The sequence below is a fragment of the Mauremys mutica genome, chromosome 8, assembly GCF_020497125.1.
Source record: "Mauremys mutica isolate MM-2020 ecotype Southern chromosome 8, ASM2049712v1, whole genome shotgun sequence".
NCBI lineage: Eukaryota > Metazoa > Chordata > Testudines > Geoemydidae > Mauremys > Mauremys mutica.
Window position 1 is genome coordinate 81771190 of NC_059079.1, and position 20816 is coordinate 81792005.

At 42.8% G+C, this 20816-nt stretch overlaps 1 protein-coding gene across 3 annotated transcripts in view; it reads left to right on the forward strand.

Moving 5' to 3' along the window:
- The window catches only part of SLIT3 (slit guidance ligand 3), a 768837-nt gene that overhangs the window by 484961 nt on the left and 263060 nt on the right, over positions 1-20816 (forward strand). For all 3 annotated transcript variants that reach the window (XM_045026794.1, XM_045026795.1, XM_045026796.1), the window contains one exon: positions 18706-18847. In XM_045026794.1, the coding sequence (XP_044882729.1) occupies positions 18706-18847 (142 nt within the window). The remainder of the gene's footprint in view (positions 1-18705; positions 18848-20816) is intronic.

Consider the following 20816-nt stretch of genomic DNA (forward strand, 5'->3'; position numbering starts at 1 on the left):
TTACACCAGACTGAAACTGGGGTGAGAGGAGAATCAATCCCAGAGTCAAACTTCCAATCTGTTCTGACTAATGCAGCTGACAGTGATTTTAAGGAAACATTGAATTGATACAAATCTAATTTGGGAATCCAAAGTTCCTGAGTCCTATGATAAAACTCTCTGTGAGGTGTAATATGGAGGGTAATGCAGTATCTCGATCCCATTACTGCCTTTTGGCACAACACCAAGAGCCAGAGCAAGGAAGGGAAGGTTGTTTGGTTGGTGTTGAGAAAAGATCTAGCAGTGCTAAAATCATTAAGCTCTGGCCAGGGCTTCTAGAATCACTAGACTTTAATCTTTTTTTTTTTTTTTTTTTTTTACTTCATGGGATGTTGTTAAGGAGGAAAAATAGAATGAAAAACTAACATAAATAATACTCATAGGCTAGATATCATGATAGAACATTCAAAAAATGCCAAGAGAAAAGCAGGGGAAAATACTCTGCTTATATTTCATTTATGCAGTAATACATCTCTCTCTCTCTCTCTCTCTCTCTCTCTGTGTATATATATATATATATATATTGTATACAGAGAGAGAGAGAGAATCATCTGCTACTTACAAAATGTTACCTGGAGGTACTGATAGCTGGTAAAAGTGGTAAACCCCTGAAAAAAGAAGGAATGCAGATTAAAGCAAAATAAAGAGAAGAAGGAAATGAGTGGGACATCTTATCAAGTGATGCACTTAATTATGCAGGCCTTGCTCCAACTGAGCAGCAACAATAATTTCTGAGGGAGCAGGGAAGGTTTTGTCTCCTTCCTCCACCACCGTTTGATCTCAATTCCTGCAGGGATGGGGGTAGCAATGCACCCTACACCTGTCCAGAGTCAGGGTTTTTTCTTGTTTTTTTTAATGTGGTTTTTGTATTTGTGTTTGGTTGGTTGGTTTGCAAAGCTTCAGTTCAGGTGGCTTTGCTATCCTTAGTTTACCACTAAATACCAGATCTTAGTATTTGTATCATTTGCCAACTTTTTATCAACTTAACTATTTGCTCCAACTTTTGCCCGTTTCTATATGAGTGACTTGTGGGTTAAATTAGCCAATAATACTTTTTTTGTGGGGGGGATAGCTCAGTGGTTTGAGCATTGGCCTCCTAAACCCAGGGTTGTGAGTTCAATCCTTGAGGAGGCCACTTAGGGATCTGGGACAAAAATCAGTACTTGGTCCTGCTAGTGAAGGCAGGGAGCTGGACTCAATGACCTTTCAAGGTCCCTTCCGGTGATAGGTATATCTTCATTTTTTTTTCTCTAAGATAGGGTTTTAGCCCCTTTGAGAGCCCCAAGAGTACTGGTAAACATTCTTAAACTGGATTCTGGGCAAAGCTGCAGGAGTTAACACTGTTTGTTCATTTCTCTTAATGCCTTTTGAGAAAATCGGGATCTGAATTTATTCTTGGTGCCCTTCAGTGACATTTCAAAAGGATTTTCAGCTCCTACTAAACAAATCTTGTCACCACCAACTTTAACTGAGATCTAGTTTAAAGAAACATTTCAGTTGGTACTGTTCTTTACCTTAAGTCTCCTAAAGGTAGGCTCTCTAAAATAAGGCCCAATTGGTAGAATGTTTTGGGAATGCTTGCAGTACTGCTGTCTACACTGAACTTTTCCTTTGGTTAAATGGAGGGCTTCTGTTTCTGTCTGTCAGACTCACATTTTTATTAATGCTAATCCCACACACAAAAGTTAAGCAACCATCCAGAAGTAGTAAAAAGTAAAGCCAAAAAGACAAATTGGGTGGATGCGTGTGTGTGTCAGCAATCTTGAACCTTTTATCATACCCCAACACACTTTCCAATACTTAACTGAGATCAGTAAAGTGTGTTCTTGTTTAGACCTTCTGAAGCATCCTTATTTGCATTCTTATTGCTAATTTTAATAACAGTTGCAGACACACTGTTTTAGAATAAGAAGTCCTGGTTGTGGTTGACCCAGGATGATGATAGAGACTTTTTATGTTGAGGACTGTGGGGAGGCATCTCCGGCAAAACCGGGAGTTGATGCGGGAGAAGACTTCTTTAGCAGGTGTGTAAAATGTTAAATAATTTGGCCTTGACCAAATATGTGAAAACTTGTGAAGTTTTTCCCATGTGAAAACTGTTTCAGGTGCAAAGTTTATGCAAGATACAAGACTGTGCCTTCAGGCCCCTTTTCAATAGGCTGTTGCTGGAGTGTCAGATGACTTCTGCTTCTTGTTCTTCATGTAGAGCTAAGTTCTGGGGTAGAAAAAACATATATTTAAAAAAAATCTCACCCTGTTGCTTCTTGCTTACTCTCAGGATCTATCCCTACTAACCTGCAAAGTGAAGAGATCTCTCAGTACCATGGGAGCTCTGTTAGGAAGGTGCACATTTAAAAGGAAAGCAAAATTTAATAAAAACAGCATGTAGACTCCATTGATCAGGGCCAAGTGAAAACCTGGACAGAAATGCTAGAAACCTCACCAGTACATAGCACTTTGGACAGTGAACCTTCGCCCATGTAAACAGGTATAAGTTTTGGTTTTTTTGCAGAAACAGAAAATTAAATAGCCTCCTAGAGGATCAAAAACCTTTTAGAGAAACGTATCAATGCTTATCAAGTAGCTTTCAAATTTCAGTGCCAGTGGCCCCCTCATCTGTTATAAAGGTGACCTGTTTCAACTTGTTGTTTTAGCAAAAAAAATTTTATCTAGATGATGCACTGACGTGTGTAGAATAGCCAGCAATTCATTCTGTTACTGCTTAGTCCAAGACTTAGTGAGACCTCGTGTGGTAATGCTAAGTTGGGAATCTAGAGTAAAAGGGAGAACTGCAAGATTTGGTCTTTGACTTTTAGCCTGAATCAGGATCAGTGCTACAGGTAGGCTACACAGGCAACAGCCAAAGTACCTAATTTTTAGGGGTTGCTACAGTCTGGCAACCCCACCCACACCAGCTAGAACTGCTCTGCCCAGGTTGCACCACTGGGTAGCAGCAGCCTTGGGCACTAAAGTACTAGCACCAGTCCTGGCCTGAATAATTAATTTCCTGTACTTTCACGACAGCAGAGTCCTGCCTCTTCTCTGCTATGAGGGGCACTGCACTACATAGCATGAAACAATAGAAATATTTACTCTAAATACAGCGAAGCCGGTTTCTGTGCAAGAAAGTCAATGTCATCCATAATTGGCTGACCAAGCTCTGCCTTTGAATGTGCTCACAAGAAGCTAATTGTGAGCCCCATTCATACATCAAGGGCTAAATTTGGTCCAAAGTAGCTCCCATTACTAGCTCTGTTACTATGATTTCTCTGGAGATCATGACTGAAAATTGTCCTTAAACTATAGTAAGATTATGTGGAACGGAGTAGCATCAGAGTACTCCCTCTTATTTTTTTTCTCTCTGCTTGTTATGTTCACTGGGTTTGCCATGGATTTTTTTCACCTTAAGCAGAATTCTGTAAAAGGAGTGTTACTACTTGTTTAATGATTCTGGATTGAAGTATAATCATACAGGAAGTCAGCTTTTGAGCCATTACTCCAAGAGTGCTAATGTAATTACATTTTTGTCTTGGTTTCTAAGCCTAATGGCTTGTTTTATTACTAATACACTAATAGTATTTCAGTATACAGTGGAAGTGCTACATTTACTTGTGTTAATGGAATGCCATTCTGAAGCTGTAGTTCACTTACAGGAATATTGCTGAATAGGGAAGAATGAAGTTGGACTTCAAACTCTTGTAAGCATTTGACTTAAGCCCATGGACAACCTCTTCATTTTTATCTTCTTGACAATCAGTTTTCTGTTTGCCATTTGTGTTCTCTGCTGCTTATTTAGAAACATGTATCTATGATGTTTAATAATGCATAGGAAATTAGGTAAAAACTGCTTTCAAGAAAATACATGAAAATTCCAATGCATGTGTGACTGACACACTGAGTTACATGGAATCTGTGTCCACTCTCTCTGAATTTAAATTAGATTTAAAACTCAAACTGTATTATTGGGAGTAGTTTTACTGCTACCGTTGGTTGAAGTATTGAATGATACTTGTAGGAAATTGGTGATGTCATAGACTTCTCACTTGGTATGAGCCAAATCCTGTCACCCTGACTCATTCAAATAGTTGCATAGGCTTTAATGGGATTACTCAACACTGATTCCACTGGGGATTCCAGGAATCTGGACTTGTGTTGTGTTGGAAGGGCACAAAAAAACAGGCTTACACAGCAGAAGGCAGAGTGGTGGAAGTGTAACACTCAGAGAAGATTTCAGAGTAGCAGCCGTGTTAGTCTGTATCCGCAAAAAGAACAGGAGTACTTCTGGCACCTTAGAGACTAACAAATTTATTTGAGCATAAGCTTTCGTGGGCTACAGCCCACTTCATCGGTGCATGCAGTGGAAAATATAGTAGGAAGATATAGATAGATAGATAGCTCTATATATATATCTATATATATATACACAGAGAACATGAAACAATGGGTGTTACCATACATACTATAAGGAGAGTAATTAGTTAAGGTGAGCTATTATCAGCAGGAGAGAAAAAGAACTGTTTGTAGTGGTAATGAAATTGGCCCATTTCCAGCAATTGACAAGAAGATGTGAGGAACCTGGGGGGGGGGGGCGCGAAGCATGGGGAAATAGTTTTACTTTGTGTAATGGCCCATCCACTCCCAGCCTTTATTCAAGCCTAGTTTGATGGTGTCCAATTTGCAAATTAATTCCAATTGAGCAGTCTCTTGTTGGAGTCTGTTTCTGAAGTTTTTTTGTTCTAATATTGCAACTTTTAGGTCTGTAATCGAGTGGCCAGGGAGATTGAAGTGTTCTCCAACTGATTTTTGAATGTTATAATTCTTGACTTGTGATTTGTGTCCATTTATTCTTTTACGTAGAGACTGTCTGGTTTGGCCAATGTACATGGCAGAGGGGCATTGCTGGCACATGATGGCATATATCACATTGGTAGATGTGCAGGTGAACGAGCCTCTGATAGTGTGGCTGATGTGATTAGGTCCTATAATGGTATCCCCTGAATAGATATGTGGACAGAGTTGGCAACGGGCTTTGTTGCAAGGATAGGTTCCTGGATAGTGTTTTTGTTGTGTGGTGTGTGTTTGCTGGTGAGTATTTGCTTCAGGTTTGGGGACTGTCTGTAAGCCCATGAAAGCTTATGCTCAAATAAATTTGGTAGTCTCTAAGATGCCACAAGTACTCAGAGAAGAGTAAATGCCCCACCTGGCTCATGGATGCTTATTAGGAACCGTCTGTACTCTCTCTCTCAGCCAGAAGAGTGCATACAAGCAAAGCTCAGAATAGTTAAATTGTGGAAGAGGCAGACTGTGAAAGTGGTGGACTTTCACAGAAATTCCCAACTGGGTAAGTAGGAGGGAAAAGCCAAGCATCAAGAAATTGAGAAGAAACCCTGTCCATGTTCATGATGAATGGCTCACTCAGCTCTGTCTGTTTTGCTCTGTACATGGAGGGGTGACATCTCACCACTAGGAAGCAGTGGCCATTCAAAACCAGCAACATAGTTGTTTTAGGAAAGCAGAGAGAGACAAATTTATTCATTTCAAATTTAGTGAAAATTGTAATACACATCATGTAGTTGTATTTAATCCAGATACCAGGACTGATATCCCTACCCTTGTAAAAAATACCATAGAGCCATTTTAATTACTCACAAGCGGTCAAGGACCACAGTTTTCATAACATATCCAGACATTTATTGCAGCAATGTACTATTTTGTTTATTAATCAATAACTTTGCATCCATCAGACTTACAATTATTTTAAACCCATCATAGATCTTTACCCAGTAAATTCATCTTGTCAGGTTTATATTCAAGCCAGCAGAACTTCCGAAAAAACAAGGAGCATTTTGTAGGTTTCTATCAAAACAATTGGTTAGGTGAAGCAGGACTAAACTGAGACCTACTTCCTATGTTTAATTATTAAAGCGCCGTAACTGGATGTCAATAGGAATGAGATTATTTGGTTTATTTACTCATTTCAAAACTTAATTTAAATGCCCCTGGCATTTAAATCATCCATTTATAATCTACAACTGTTCTGTTCTAATTGCAATTTCAGTCTATTGGCTACTCTTAAAAGGCTAGGGGCCAATGAAATATTTAATTTGAAAACAGGAATTAACTTTTCTCAGTAAACTCCAAGGCCCTAAGTCTCCCCTCTCCTCCTCCATAACCTATGGACTTTGATTCTAAAACAAAATGCTGCAGTTTAGCATACAAGATACCAAACACTACAATTATTAGAGATGCCATTCTGGTTCTTGAGAGATAGATGAGAACTATCCTTTTTGCCAGCCTGATGACTGATCCAACTGTGCATATTTTGGTACAAAAGATATTCAGATTTATCTATCTATGTATAGAAAGAGATAGGGGTGTGTGTGTGTATGTACACACACATATATATATAAAGGAATGAAGTGTGTTCTATTATCTATAAAGTTAAATATACAATTAACTTGGAGAAGTGGAGCTTCAGTATCTCTGAGTTGTAGGTAGTAGTGAGAACCTCCGTCATATGGCGACCCCTTCCTGGGGTGCCCTCTTGTGGCAGGCTGGGGCATGACTGGGACACCTCCCTCAGTTTCTCCTTCTTCTGGAGTCGGCAGTAACGCCACATAAGGTTTCAGAGTATAAATAGCCATTTGTGGGTTAATTTATTACAAAAAAATCCCACAACCATAATTCAAATCTCCACAGCACCATCCAAACAATACATTCAGTTTTTCAAGTTCCAGCAATTCATCGGCACCCCAAGCACAGCTCAGGAGTCTCTTGCCATGCTGCAGCTCTCCATTACACGTCTGGAGTCTCTCATTGTGCTCCAACTCTCCAGTACAGCTCCAGTATTTCTCACCAAGCTTCAGCTCTCAGGTACAGCTCTGGCATCTCTCACCACCCAGCCCCTCTAGCTGAGATATTTCTTTACCCTCTTTCTTTCCCGTATGGTTCCAGATCTTGCCCTGAGACATCAATGAGTTCCCCCTCCCACCCCCAATCATTCCCCAGCCTTCAGATTTCCAGCTCAGAGAGCCAGCAGGCATCTCCCTCTGCTGCAGTCAGCCTTCATCCACCACCCCACACCTCTGCCCCAGCCTTCTCTGGCCCTGCCTCTCTGGCTTTGGGAAGTTTATAGGTGACCCTCCCCCCAACTACCTTCCTGCTTTCTGCTTTCACCAGCCTGACCTGGCTCCACTGCTCACTAGAGAGAGCTCTCACTTCTCTTCCCTCAGAGTCATCCCTTCCCTGAAGCTCTCAGCCCAGCTCTGTTCTTCTGAGCTCTCTCCCTCCCTGGACTTTGGGTTCTGAACTCTTACTCTTGGGCTGCTTCCCATTTATAACTCCCAGGGTAGCCCTGCCCTCCTCATTACACCAAACTGGGGAACACCTGGACTGGAACAGGAAAGCTGGGCCCGATAGTACTTGGAGGTGAGCTGCCCTGTTACAGCTCTGTATGCCATGGCCATGTCTTTTGGTAACACTCGCTTGGTATGTAGCTTACCAAACTATTAGCTACCACAAGCAGTAGAGCTCTAAAATATAGTCTCTTGGTGGGTTCTCTTTTTTGGATTAGGGTAACCCCAGAAAGCTGGGAAATTCAGTGCCTGATCTGAACATCCTTAGTTTGATGGTGATCTGAACCAGGGGTTTGGTGTATAATTATAAAGATAAATGCCATGTGTGAAAATCAGATCCAGATCTGCATTTCTAGTACTCCAGATTCTAGGGATATTTAGATTTGAACACTTGATTAGTCTTCTTTTTAGTATGGACATATCTCCTCCAGACCACCAACAATGAAGATTTCTGATTAAACTCTGTCTCCATGGTGTTTCATTGTCCTGTCAATATGCTTACACCCAAGATTCACATAGACCTGGCGTGAAAGTAAAAGTAACACAAACAATCATTTAGGTGGAACTATTTAATCCAAATCATTTTTCAGACTCTCTTTACAGTTTGATTAAAGAAACCTTAAGATGAGCAGATGAATGTTGATTGAAATGGTGGTGGAATGTACAATACACAGATTAATAAAATTCTGTTGCATGTAAAGCAATGTTTGCCTTCTGCCAAAAAAAAAACCACTCACATGTTTGAAACGATTCTGCACGATTCTGCAATTTGTGCATGAAGTCTTTTTGTTCCAATAAGGTGCTCTGAAAACCAACAGCCAAGATCTGCTGCAACTCATTTAAAAAATGAAGAGCTTATTGACTACAAAAGACCTATAATAGATTTAGATACATGATCAAAAGATAGTCACACAAACCAGCACAAAAATGTGTGCTGCAACGGGATATAGGTCTTAACATTTTTGAAAACCCAATACAGAGTATATTAAGCCAAACATAGAATAATGATATTATGTTTACAAAAATAATTTCTAGTTTCTGGGGGTATTTTTAATTGAATGGGAAAAATTAAGCATTGCTATCAAGTATCTAGAATATGTGGAGGTTGGGGGGGATGCACAGCCATCTTCCTTCTCTTGCATTTTCATTTATTTGGACATTTTTCTCCTTAATGAAAATTCAGTGGATTCTGTATGCTTAAAACTTTGATAGTGTTTTTTTTCCCTCCACTTCTCTGTTACATTTGTCCTGAGAATAAAGGCATGGCATCGCTTTCCCTCTATGGTAAAACTGTGGTGGGTTAAGCCCCATCTAGCCAGAAAACTCTGCTGTGTGCTTCTCAGAAAAGTTCCTGACTCCCTGTGGAAACTTGCTTTGTGGTCCCAATCCATACCTGTTGAAGTCAATGGAAGGGACTCCCTGTTGTTTTCAGTAGGCATGGAATCAGGGCCTTTGAATGGAGTGGATCTGAAAGGGTTCATAGAGAACGGAGAGTAAAAGATCCCTTGTTGTTAGTTCTCTGAATCTGTACTTCCACAGCTCACTGGCCAGCAGGAATAGTAATCTGAAGTAGCTGCAAGCTTATCACACAGAAAAACTTATACCAGAAATCTTCAAGATAGTAAGCTGTAATGGGAAAATTAATTAGTACTTTTATTATTGTTGCTGCTTAATTTCCAAGCAGGGAAGGCTGGTGCTTCTGATCTAACTCTAGCCCGTCATCCTACCGAAAATAGCCCCCTTTTATGTAGATCACCTTGTATGATGCCCTCTTGTGGAATACTGTGTCATACAAAATGACGAAATGATTAATTTGAGCTCTGCTGGAGCTTTCTAGGAGATATTGAAGTCAGCTAACTTGTATGTAGTCAATTAAATGTACTATGAGATACAGACACTTGAACACCAACTGGCAATACAAGTACAGATTTTCTGACACCACACTCTAATGAAAAGGGAGTATACTACTCCTCAAATAAACCACAGTGTTATACTACAAGGCATATCAGTGCAAACAGCATTCCCCACAACCCCCATTACAAGTCCTGTTCAGAAAGCATACCAGACTTAAATGTTGAAATGTTTGCAGAAAATTTGACCTAACTACCAACTTGTCTTTTCCTCAAAGGGAACAAACGTTTCTCTGAAGTTCTTTTTCTTAATGTGTACACTTCTGCCTGTCTCTGAAGACTATCAACTGTTGCTTCCTATTTTCATGGTTGTGGGTCTGTTTTGGATCATCACAATCAGTGTGGACAGAAAACAAGGAAGGAGAAAAATAGAGTGTGATAGAATGAATTTTCAATGTTGAAACATTTTGTTCTGATGGAAAAATAGCGAAGACCTTTGCCCCAACGTAAAATAAGTAAACGGAGCTCAGGAAACCTTCAATATGCAAAAGAGATACAAACATTTACGGGGACACTCAGATATTTTTAGGACATACATTTAGAACCAGATGCTTTGTTCGTGTAACTTGGCATAGCTCCATTGACTTTAAAGGATTACATTGATTCACAATAGAAGAGGATCGGCCCCATGTTTTTAAACCAGAAGATGGGCCAAAGAGGGATGGACTCTTGTCCTGTTTGGTCCTAAATTTGGATTGTAAACTCTTTGGAACAGGAACTGTCTCTAACTATATGTTTAGACATAATAGTACAATGAGGCCCCAATGTGTTTGAAGTGTTTAGATGTTACTGCAATATAAATAGTTTATTATACACAACAACTATGTTAAAAGAATATTATTAAGGTTGCAAAGCCAAGCATTCAGAACATAGGATATGCCAGAATTAAGGTTGCCTATGCAACCTTAATTCAGCCCTCTTTTGCATGTGCATATGGCACAGTCTTTAATTACATGATCAGATGCTACTTTTTCCACAGGACCCCTATCGCCTTCATTGCACAGAATGCACTTGGTCAGGGTATGAATCAGGATTGTGTAGTGATGGAGACTTTGTCAATGCCTGTCTCATTTGTTGCATAAGTTTAAAAGTGTGTAGTGAATGAGGCAGGGAATTGTAGAAAGGGAAAGAGGATGATCTCATAGTTAAAGCACTTGAATACTTCTGTGGATAATGGACTCTATCACAGCTTATACCACTGAGTTCTTCTTCGAGTGATTGCTCCTATGCATTCCATGTAGGTGTGCGCGCCGCGCGTGCACGGTTCTTCGGAACATTTTTACCCTAGCAACTCCGGCGGGCCGGCTGGGCGCCCCCTGGAGTGGCGCCGCTATGGCACTGGATATATACCCCAGCCGGCCCGTCCGCTCCTCAGTTCCTTCTTCCCGCCCGTGACGGTTAGCTGGAACTGTGGAGTGCTCTGTTAGTCCTCCACATCCCTAGCAATTTCTCCATTTCTTGTATATAGTTAGTTAGTATAGTTCATAGTTTAGTTAGTTAGTTAAGGTACTTAAGGAATTAGGGGGGTTTCCCTCCTTTTTCCCCCACCCGGGGTGGGCTCATGCCCCAGACTCCGGGATTCAAGCCGTGCGCGGCTTGTCAACGGTTGATGCCTGTCGGGGACGCTCATGATTCCTGCCTCCGCTGCCTGGGGGAGTCTCATCGTACCGACAAGTGCCCCATTTGTGCTGCCTTTAAGCCGAGGACCAGGAAAGAGCGGGACTCCAGACTGAAGCAGCTCTTGATGGAGTCGGTGCTGCGTCCACCGGTACCGGCCCCGGCGGCACCTAAATCGGCTTCGGTACGTAGCGCGCCGGCGGCACCGACCCGGCACAGCTCAGAGGCATCCCGTCCGCCGAAACCGGCACCGGCGTCACGGCACCACTCTCCGTCCCCGGTGCGCAAAAAGAAGGCACCAGCGGCAGCTAAAGCCTCATCTTCCGGACAGATCGCCTAGCCACTACCAGCACCTGTGGCTCCGGCGCTGATGGTGCACTCCCAGTGCACGGGACCGGCAGCTCCGGCACCAGAAGAGCCGTTGAGCCCGGCCACTCCCTGCTCCCCGGCACCGCCCGAGGTCGAGCTTGGACTCCCTAGCACGCCGGAGACATACTCACAGGCGTGGGAGCTTATTGCTTTGACAGAGGCACCAAGCCTCCGGCCCCCGGCACCGCCGGTGCGGGCTGTACCCTCTGCTGGGAAGCCAGCCATGATGAGACCCCTTGGCGCCGAGGAACACCGCGCAAGGGTCGTCAGTCGGTCCCGCTCTCGTAGCCGGTCACCGTCTCGCCGGCCTCGATCCAGGCGCCGATCCACGCCTCGGGACCGTTCCTCGTCTCGGCGTCGGTCCCGTTCACGGTACCGTTCGGCATCGAGGTACCAATCTCGGAGTCCCAGTCGTCGGTACCGCCGAAGGTCTGCCTCTAGAGACCGATCACGGCACCGCGGTGACCGCAGTCTTTCCCAGCACCGCGACCGCAGCTGCTCCCGGCACCGTGACCGGAGCCGCTCCAGGCACCGGGACCGCAGCCACTCCGGGCGCCGCGATCGCATGCTTCCCGACGCCGAAGCCGTAGCAGATCACCGTCCCGGCACCGCTGCAACCGTTGGTCCCGGTCGTGCTCCCGGTACCGCGACGACAGACATCGACCGGCGGTACCACCAGCAGACGCGCACCGGCCGTCCACGGGACACTCGTTGAGCGCATCGGCCCCCCAGTGGTCACGCCAGGCTTCGGTCGTATCCCAGGGCGGCAGCGGCGCAGGCCTCAGAGGGGATACCCCAGGTCAAGCCTACAGCCCACAACAATGGGGTTTTTGGGTTCCTTGGGCACAACATGAGTCGCAAGGCCCACCCTTGCCCACGCGGCCTTCGGGGTCCGAGCGCCGCGTGCCGGAAGCGACGGTCAGCAAGGCCCCGCCTTCGCCTACACAAGGAACTTCTCTGCCACTCCCAGTGACACAGCCAGACTCAGCTGTTCCTGCTCCACTGGTGGACGACCCACCAACAGAGCCTGCGGGCCCGGGCCTGTCGTCGTCCTCATCACCGGACGAGGCTGTCGCAGGGTCAGCGACGGCGGACCCACCGCCTATAGACTTAAGGGCGCATCAAGACCTGCTCCGCAGAGTTGCGCAGTCCATCGACCTTCCAATTGCTGAGGTTGTGGAAAATGACGACCCGGTTACTAACGTCATTGGGTCTGAGGCCCCTGTGCGAGTGGCCCTCCCTTTTATTCGGACAATTCAGCGTAACGCCAATACCATCTGGCAAACGCCAGCGTCCATCCCACCGACTGCCAGAGGCGTGGAACGCAAATACTCGGTTCCCCCCATGGGGTACGAGTATTTGTATACTCATCCGACTCCGGACTCCCTCGTGGTCCAGTCGGTGAACGACCGAGAGTGTAACGGTCAACCGGCGGCAACCCCCAAATCTAAGGACGCTAAACGTATGGACCTCCTGGGCCGCAAGGTCTATTCGGCTGGGGGCCTGCAGCTTCGCATTGCCAATCAATCGGCATTGCTGGCTCGCTATACCTACGAGATGCTACTTTCGCTCTCGAAATTCACCGAACTTGTCCCGACGTCCTCCCGCCAGGAGTTCAGCGCTCTCCTTGAGGACGGTAAAAAGTCTGCGCGCTCCTCCATCCAAGCTGCGCTAGACTCGGCGGACTCGGGGGCCCGTACCCTTGCCTCTGGGGTCACTATGCGCCGGATTTCCTGGCTTCAATCCTCCACCTTGGCCCCTGAGGTGCAGTACTCACTCCAGGACCTACCGTTCGAAACGCACGGGTTGTTCTCTGAGAAAACGGACACCCGTATACAGACCCTTAAGGACGGTCGCGTGGCTATACGAACGCTGGGAATGCACACGCCGGCGACCCAGAGACAACCGTTTCGTAGGCAACCATCCCGGCCATTTACCCAGAACAGATCCCGACCGTATAATAGTCGCCGGACCAACCTCACGCGCCGCCGACCATCAGGCAACAGGCGCAATCAGTCACAAACGTCCTCTAAGGCCCCTCAAGGGCCTAAGCAGGCGTTTTGATGGGACCCGGGGACGGCTCTTCAGTCTCTCCATTGGATCCTTCCCCTTTGTTTTCCAACCGACTCTCCCATTTCCTCCCGGCATGGACCCACCTAACATCGGACAGTTGGGTTCTGCGTACGGTCCAGTCGGGGTACCGCCTCCAGTTTCTTTCGCCCCCTCCTTCCACCCTCCCTCCCTGTCCCTCTTCAGGGACCCCACTCACGAGCAAGTCCTCCTACAAGAGGTCGAGACTCTGCTGAGTTTGGGTGCCATAGAGGAGGTGCCGCCCGATCGGCGGGGCAGGGGTTTCTATTCCCGTTATTTCCTCATCCCCAAAGCAAAAGGAGGTCTCCGTCCGATCCTGGACCTCCGGAAGCTCAACCGATACCTGCTAAAGCTCAAATTCCGCATGGTATCCCTGGGGACTATTATTCCCTCCCTGGATCCAGGAGACTGGTTTGCCGCCCTCGACATGAGAGACGTTTTTGTGTGATGTTAGTCAAATTACTTAAACCAAACTTTTCATGGGTGGACACTTATTGTATGTTCCTCATTTTTTCAGTACCTGAGTTGAGACCCTTTGTCTGACTTGCAGAAATGTTGATTACTCACAGCAGCATCTGAAATCAGTGGCATCTTTGCTTTGAACATATAAAGGCAATATATGTTCTTAAAAAATCAGTCCAAGGCAGACATCTGTCACACAAAATTTTATACCAAGTGATTAACATTTGACAAAGTTATGAGCAACTGAAAACAAGGTTTTATCATCCGAAGTTTCAGGCAACCTTAATAATAAGCAGTGCTACCTGGTCCACCAATAATGATAATATTCAAAAATGAAAATTAAATTACAATTATATAATTCTTTCATCTTAAATAGTCTGATGTGCAATTATTACTCAGGAAAGGCTAGTTAATAATTGTCACTGTTCCTTTAAAAAACGAAATGTGAGAAAATGTGAAATACACAGCTGTCTCAGAGGAAGTCTCTAAAATAAACCCTACTTTAATTCTGTTGGAATTGAAACCACTATAAAAGTTGGATGAACGCTTTTTTGATTCACTTTTAAGACTCTCATACCTCAAAGTGTAAGTCATTGTTGATATTGTCTTTCCTTCCCTATTTTCTGACACTTCCTATCCACATAATATTGACAGATCAAAAGAGGGATGACCATCAGACGCAATCTATTTGAACTAATGGAAATTCAAGCACACACATACCAATTCTCAGTGGAAGCTCTGACATTTCTCAGACAGAACGCACGAGTTTGCAGTAATTCTCTGTTCCTTTTGTCAAGAGACATCCACCCTGGATGTGTAAGCCAATCACTAGCAGTTTTCATTTTGCAGCTATTGGAAACTGGATCTACATTGCAAAATCATGACATTTATGGCCATATCAATGTAAATATGTTTTTGATGTGGGATGATATGATGCAAGTTACTTACCCATATGCTATTTCTTTATCCATCATTGAAATTAGGTGATGTTTGTGAGTAGTATGAAAAGGCTAACCTCCATCTCAAAGTGGAGATGTTTGGAGCTGTCTTTCAGCCACTTATGAACCCATCCCAATCTCTCAGAACTTTCCAATATATATTTATTTGCAATTAGCAGAGCTCTGAACCAGTGTCTAGAAATTATTCTTTCCCAGATTCAAGAGAGCCTCCTGACCCCACTGGTCATTGAAATAATGTTTTATTGTGTTGTGCTATGTTTTGCAAGATAACTTTTCCATTAGGTGTTTACACTGCATTCAAATTCTTTTCCCTACAGTGGGCATATAGGGTGTCTGTGTATAAACACAAACACATAGGACTGGGGAAAGTTGTAGGCTGTGACACAGTGTTCAAGTTAAGAACATCAGAATGACCATACTGGGTCAGACCAAAGTCCATCTAGCCCAGTATCCTGTCTTCCAACAGTGACCAATGCCAGGTGCCTCAGAGGGAATGAATAGAACAGGTAATCATCAAGCAATCCATCCCATCACCCATTCCCAGCTTCTGGCAAACAGAGGCTAGGGACACCATCAATGCCCATCCAGGCTAATATCCATTGCTGGACCTATCCTCCATGAACTTATCTAGTTCTTTTTTTAACCATGTTATAGTCTTATCCTTCACAACATCCTCTGGCAAAGAGTTCCTTGTGTGAAAAAATACTTCCCTTTGTTTTAAACCTACTGCCTATTAATTTCATTTGGTGACCCCTATGACACTTCCCTATTTGCTTTCTCCACATCAGTCATAATTTTATAGACCTCTATCATATCCCCCCTTCGTTGTCTCTTTTCCAAGCTGAAACGTCCCAATCTTATTAATCTCTACTCATATGGCAGCCATTCCATACCCCTAATAATTTTTGTTGCCCTTTTCTGTACCTCTTCCAATATATCTTTTTTGAGATGGGGCAACCACATCTGCATGCAGTATTAAATATGTGGGTGTACCATGGATTATTATAGAGGCAATATGATATTTTCTGTCTTCTTTTTTATCCCTTTCTTAATGATACCCAACATTCTTTTTGCTTTTTTGACTGCCGCTGCACATTGAGTAGATGTTTTCAGAGAACTATCTGCAATGACTTCAAGATCTCTTTCTTGCATGGTAACAACTACTTTAGACCCCATCATTTTATATGTATATTTGGGATTTTGTTTCCCAATGTGCATTATTTTGCATTTATCAACATTGAATTTCATCTGCCATTTTGTTGCCCAGTCACCCAGTTTTGTGAGATCCTTTTGTTGCTCTTCGCAGTCTGCTTGGGACGTAACTATCTTGAGTAGTTTGGTATCATCTGCAAATTTTGCCACCTCACTGTTTACCCCTTTTTCCAGATCATTTATGAATATGTTGAATAAGACTGGTCCCGGTACAGACCCCTGGGGGACACCACTATTTATGTCTCTCCATTCTAAAAACTGACCATTTATTTCTAGCCTTTGTTTCTCAGCTTTTAACCAGTTACCAGTCCATGAGAGGACCTTCCCTCTTATCCCATGATAGCTTACTTTGCTTAAGAGCCTTTGGTGAGGGACCTTATCAAAGGCTTTCTGAAAATCTAAATACACTATATCCACTGGATCCCTCTTGTCCACATGCTTGTTGACCCCCCTCAGAGAATTCTAGTAGATTGGTGAACCATGATTTCCCTTTACAAAAACCATGTTGACTCTTCCCAGACAAATTATGTTCACCTATGTATCAGACAATTTTGCTCTTTACTGCCGTTTCAACCAGTTTTCCCGAAACTGAAGTCAGACTTACCATCCTGTAATTGCTGGGATCACCTCTGGAGCCCTTTTTAAAAATTGGCGTCACATTAGCTATTCTCCAGTTAGGAGGCTTCGCACAGTTAAGGTTTTGCTATAATCTGGATGGCATGTAGATGTATGTCAGAAGAAGCAGGTTATAATAATGTTTTATATTTGATGAGAACAGAATTTTTCAGACCTTCTTGACCAAATTGCCAGCTACAGTTCCAATCTGTGGCTTAATGTCATACATGTTTCTAATTAAACACAAACCTAAAGAATTTAGAGTTTCATTTATGACTTTCCACATGTCATCTGTAATTTGTGATTTAAACACTATGGAGTTTATTTAGTGTTTATAACCAGAGGAATGGAATTTGTCTACTGAGCATGTTCTGCTTTTCATCACTTTGTTAAGATTTTGTCACTACCTCTTTGTATCTCATCTAGGATTGGCCAGAAAATAAGAATTAGAAACTGAGCTTTTGACAGTTGGTTTCATTCCACATGGGAACCAATACGTAGACCTTTCACATTTTTTCTTGAAAAAACATGGGCGAGAGAGAGTGAGACCTGCCCCTGAGAACAGCCAATAGCCCAGTAGTTAGGAATGCGAGAAACCGGGTCAAGTCCCTATTCTTCCTGATTCAAAGAAAGGACTTGAACCCAGGTCCCCTGCATCCCATGAAAGTGCTCTAAGCACTGGGATAGTAGCAATTCTGGAGTGAGTCTCGCCCTACTCCCCCTTCTCTCCCCAGTTTGGATCTGAGAAACTTTCTTGATGAAATATTTGTCAAAACAAATATATTTCCATGAAAAGTTTTTGTTTCAATGGATTGGCATTTACTGATGGAAAAAGGTTCCATCAAAAATTACCAATTAGCTCTAATCATAGCCTTGAGAGAGAAGCCTATCACATTGTAGCAGTTATTGGTAAGCTCTGTACATTTGGCTATAATTCCAAAAAATGTCTTCGATCTCTTAAATTGTATGTAAGTTTTGGAAGTTTGACCAAGACCTTTCAATCATTTGTAAAATTTGATAGGCATAAAAACTGTTTTCCACCACTCAGATTTTCTCTTTGTGTGCATATATGTGTGTGTGTATATATATATATATATATATATATATATATATATATATATATATATATATATATATATATAGTGTGTATATATATATATATATATACACACACACACACACACACACCAAGTTATGGCTTGGCACTAAAATATTTTGTGTGTATGTGTGAATTGTAACATTTAGGTTAAAATTGGAGAAAGTGATAAACTTTTGGAAACTTTAATGAAAGTAAAATTAAACTTTCACTTAATGATTTCTTCAGAATGTATACATCTAGATGTCTCATCCATAAAGCCTGACTCATATGAGTAGTTTCCTTAGCTTCAGTGGTACTACTGGACCGAATAAAGGTTTGCAGGACAGAGTTCTTAATTTTTATGAGTATTTTTTTCTCTCCATCAATTGCATTGCTTCATATTGTGAAAATTAGCATACTATCCCCATCCTTTGTACTTTAATCAGTAATAATCATAGCTAGTATGTGCAATCTCAAAAGTTTGAAAATTTCATAGAAACTGGAGAAGCAAAGACCTACTGGGTCAGCTAGCCTTTTCCTCAGCCAATTCAGGATTGTTCCTTCATATACTAGATATTTTGAGCTTATTGTCCTGTCTTTACCAAAACGACCCCAGAGATTGAGCTCCCATCATGTTCCTAACAAAATTTTTCAGTATGCCAGTAGATCTCATTATTTGGAAGTATTCTTGGATCTTCAGCCTTCTTTTTCCAAAATTTAGATTCAAATAATAAATGGAAATATGTGGTCAATGTAAAAAAGGTCAGAGGGAACAATAAATTAATAAAATGGAGATGGTGTAATAGTAAAAATATAATATTCTGTGCATTTTCTCTGAAGTTGGCACAATAATACATTAATTTAATCCAAAGGGATTGCCACTTATTATGTAAACAGGAATTGAAAATTCACCGACTGCTGTATTTTTCATTGTTAAAATAAGTGATTAGTTTGCAAATCTAATCTTGATATTTTTGCTACTGTCTTTACATTCTCAGGTTCCCACTCTGAACCTCCATCCTGCAATGCTAATTCCATCACTTGCCCATCCGCTTGCACATGCAGCAACAACATTGTGGACTGTCGAGGCAAGGGCTTAACAGAAATTCCATCTAACCTACCAGAGGGCATTGTGGAAATGTAAGTGCCAGTGTCAACTTACTATTCTCATTCCAAAGGTCATTCCAGATCTAGTCCACTTAACTTGTGGAAGGGAGCTGCAATTTTTAACCATTTAAGCTGATAACTATGGCCATTTGCCAGTCACATTGCCATTATCCCCCACATTTTTCGATTTTAGGGCTCAATCCAGGTCTTAAATGCAAAATGAGATATTGTGCAACATACCCCTGCCCATCTGAAAACAGGATCAAATACTCATCAAATTCATTTCAATTTGTATTTTTACCCCCCAAAAATGGAGTATGGCCACTTTTATCTAGAGGCCAGGAAATGAAAATAGATCAGCTCCTCTTTTATATTTTCCTTAACAGAGTTATTTTCACATTTCAACTTACCTTGGTGATTTCTCCCAAAATAATGGAAGTATCTCATGTTAGACAGACAGAGTGAACCTGCGGTGGTGGGGGGGGTCCTTCTTTGCTAAAGTCTGACATTAGAAGTCCTCTTTTCTGACTTCTATATTTCATTTATCCCAAAACTTTTACACTTATCTTAACACTTTCTTGTATCATCATATCAGATATTGGTTTTCAGATGTACTTGTTTTTACTAGTTTTGTCTGTTACAGCAGTTCACAATCTACCACAGTCCTGATTAGTGTGAAATAAAATAGAATTGCTTTTGGTTGTTCCATAGGGAATGGTTATTTTCCTTCAGAGGTTGTTGTAAGATAGTATCCCTCTTGCAACCAGCTTTAAGAGCCTTAACTTTATGGATTGAATCGTATCCATATAGTTACTGTAACAATTCATCTTTTCATCTCTGCAGAAATATTGCTAGACTGCAAGGCTCTCTGGGACAAAGTTTAGCTGCTTCTCTCATTTATATGCTGGCCCATTGCAATTTAATATCTGACTCCCAGCAATTTGAGGGTCTCTGTTTATCCAAAATGCTCTAACTATAGGTTTCACTGGTGCTCTGATCTATATGTGCACTCCTCTGTCACCACACTGGTTATTGTTATAATTTAGGATTCAGCTCAAAATGTCTGTGATTACTATCTCAGCACATTATAAAGTAGTTCACTATGCTTAATTTAATCAGTTTCCATGTTCTGTGTGGACTTTGCAACTCTCATATCAAAAAAGATATTTTAAACATGCAAGTTCACTGAACAGATATGTTATATGTAAACAATGATCTAAAGTTACACTGCCCACGATAACCTGGGCATGTAAATTAATCTACTGGAAATGAAAAAATAGTCACATGTTTGATGACAATTTAGAAACTCTGAACACTTGCTTCCCTTAAAAGTTCAGGCATGTACAGTCTTCTATTGGGATTACAGCATCCTGTACAACATGACAATTTGGAATCTATTTCTATTCCTGAAAATTACAGTATAAATTACATCTGAAGTACTAAAAATTAGTCTTGAATTTGCATTCCAAACAATATATACCTATAGGCATATGGTTGTATATATGTAATGTTTTATAACGTGATAGATTTAAGAACTGTAGGCATGAACGTTTTAAATAATGATATGAAAGATTTGCTGAGGTAATAAGGATGCAGCTATGGGCATCTGTTTGGGAAGCTCTAGAAGAGTACTGTGGGCAAACTATAGCCCGCAGGACCCTCCTGCCTGCCCCTGAGCTCCTGGCCCGGGAGGCTAGCCCCCGGCCTCTCCCCTGCTGTTCCCCCTGCCCTGCGAGGTCCTGGGGCAGCGCAGCTGCAGAGCCGGGACCTGACCCGGGGCTCTGTGCTGCACGGTGGCGTGGCTGGCTCCAACTGGGCAGCGCGGCTGCCTGTCCTGGTACTCTGGGCGGCGCGGATGTAGCACTGCGAGCCACCGGTGTTCCAGGCAGCGCGGTAAGGCGGCAGGGAGCAGAGGGTTGGATAGAGTGCAGGAGAGTTCGGGGGGTGGCGGTCAGGGGGCAGGGGTGTGGATAGAGGTTTGGGTGGTCAGAGGGCGGGGAAC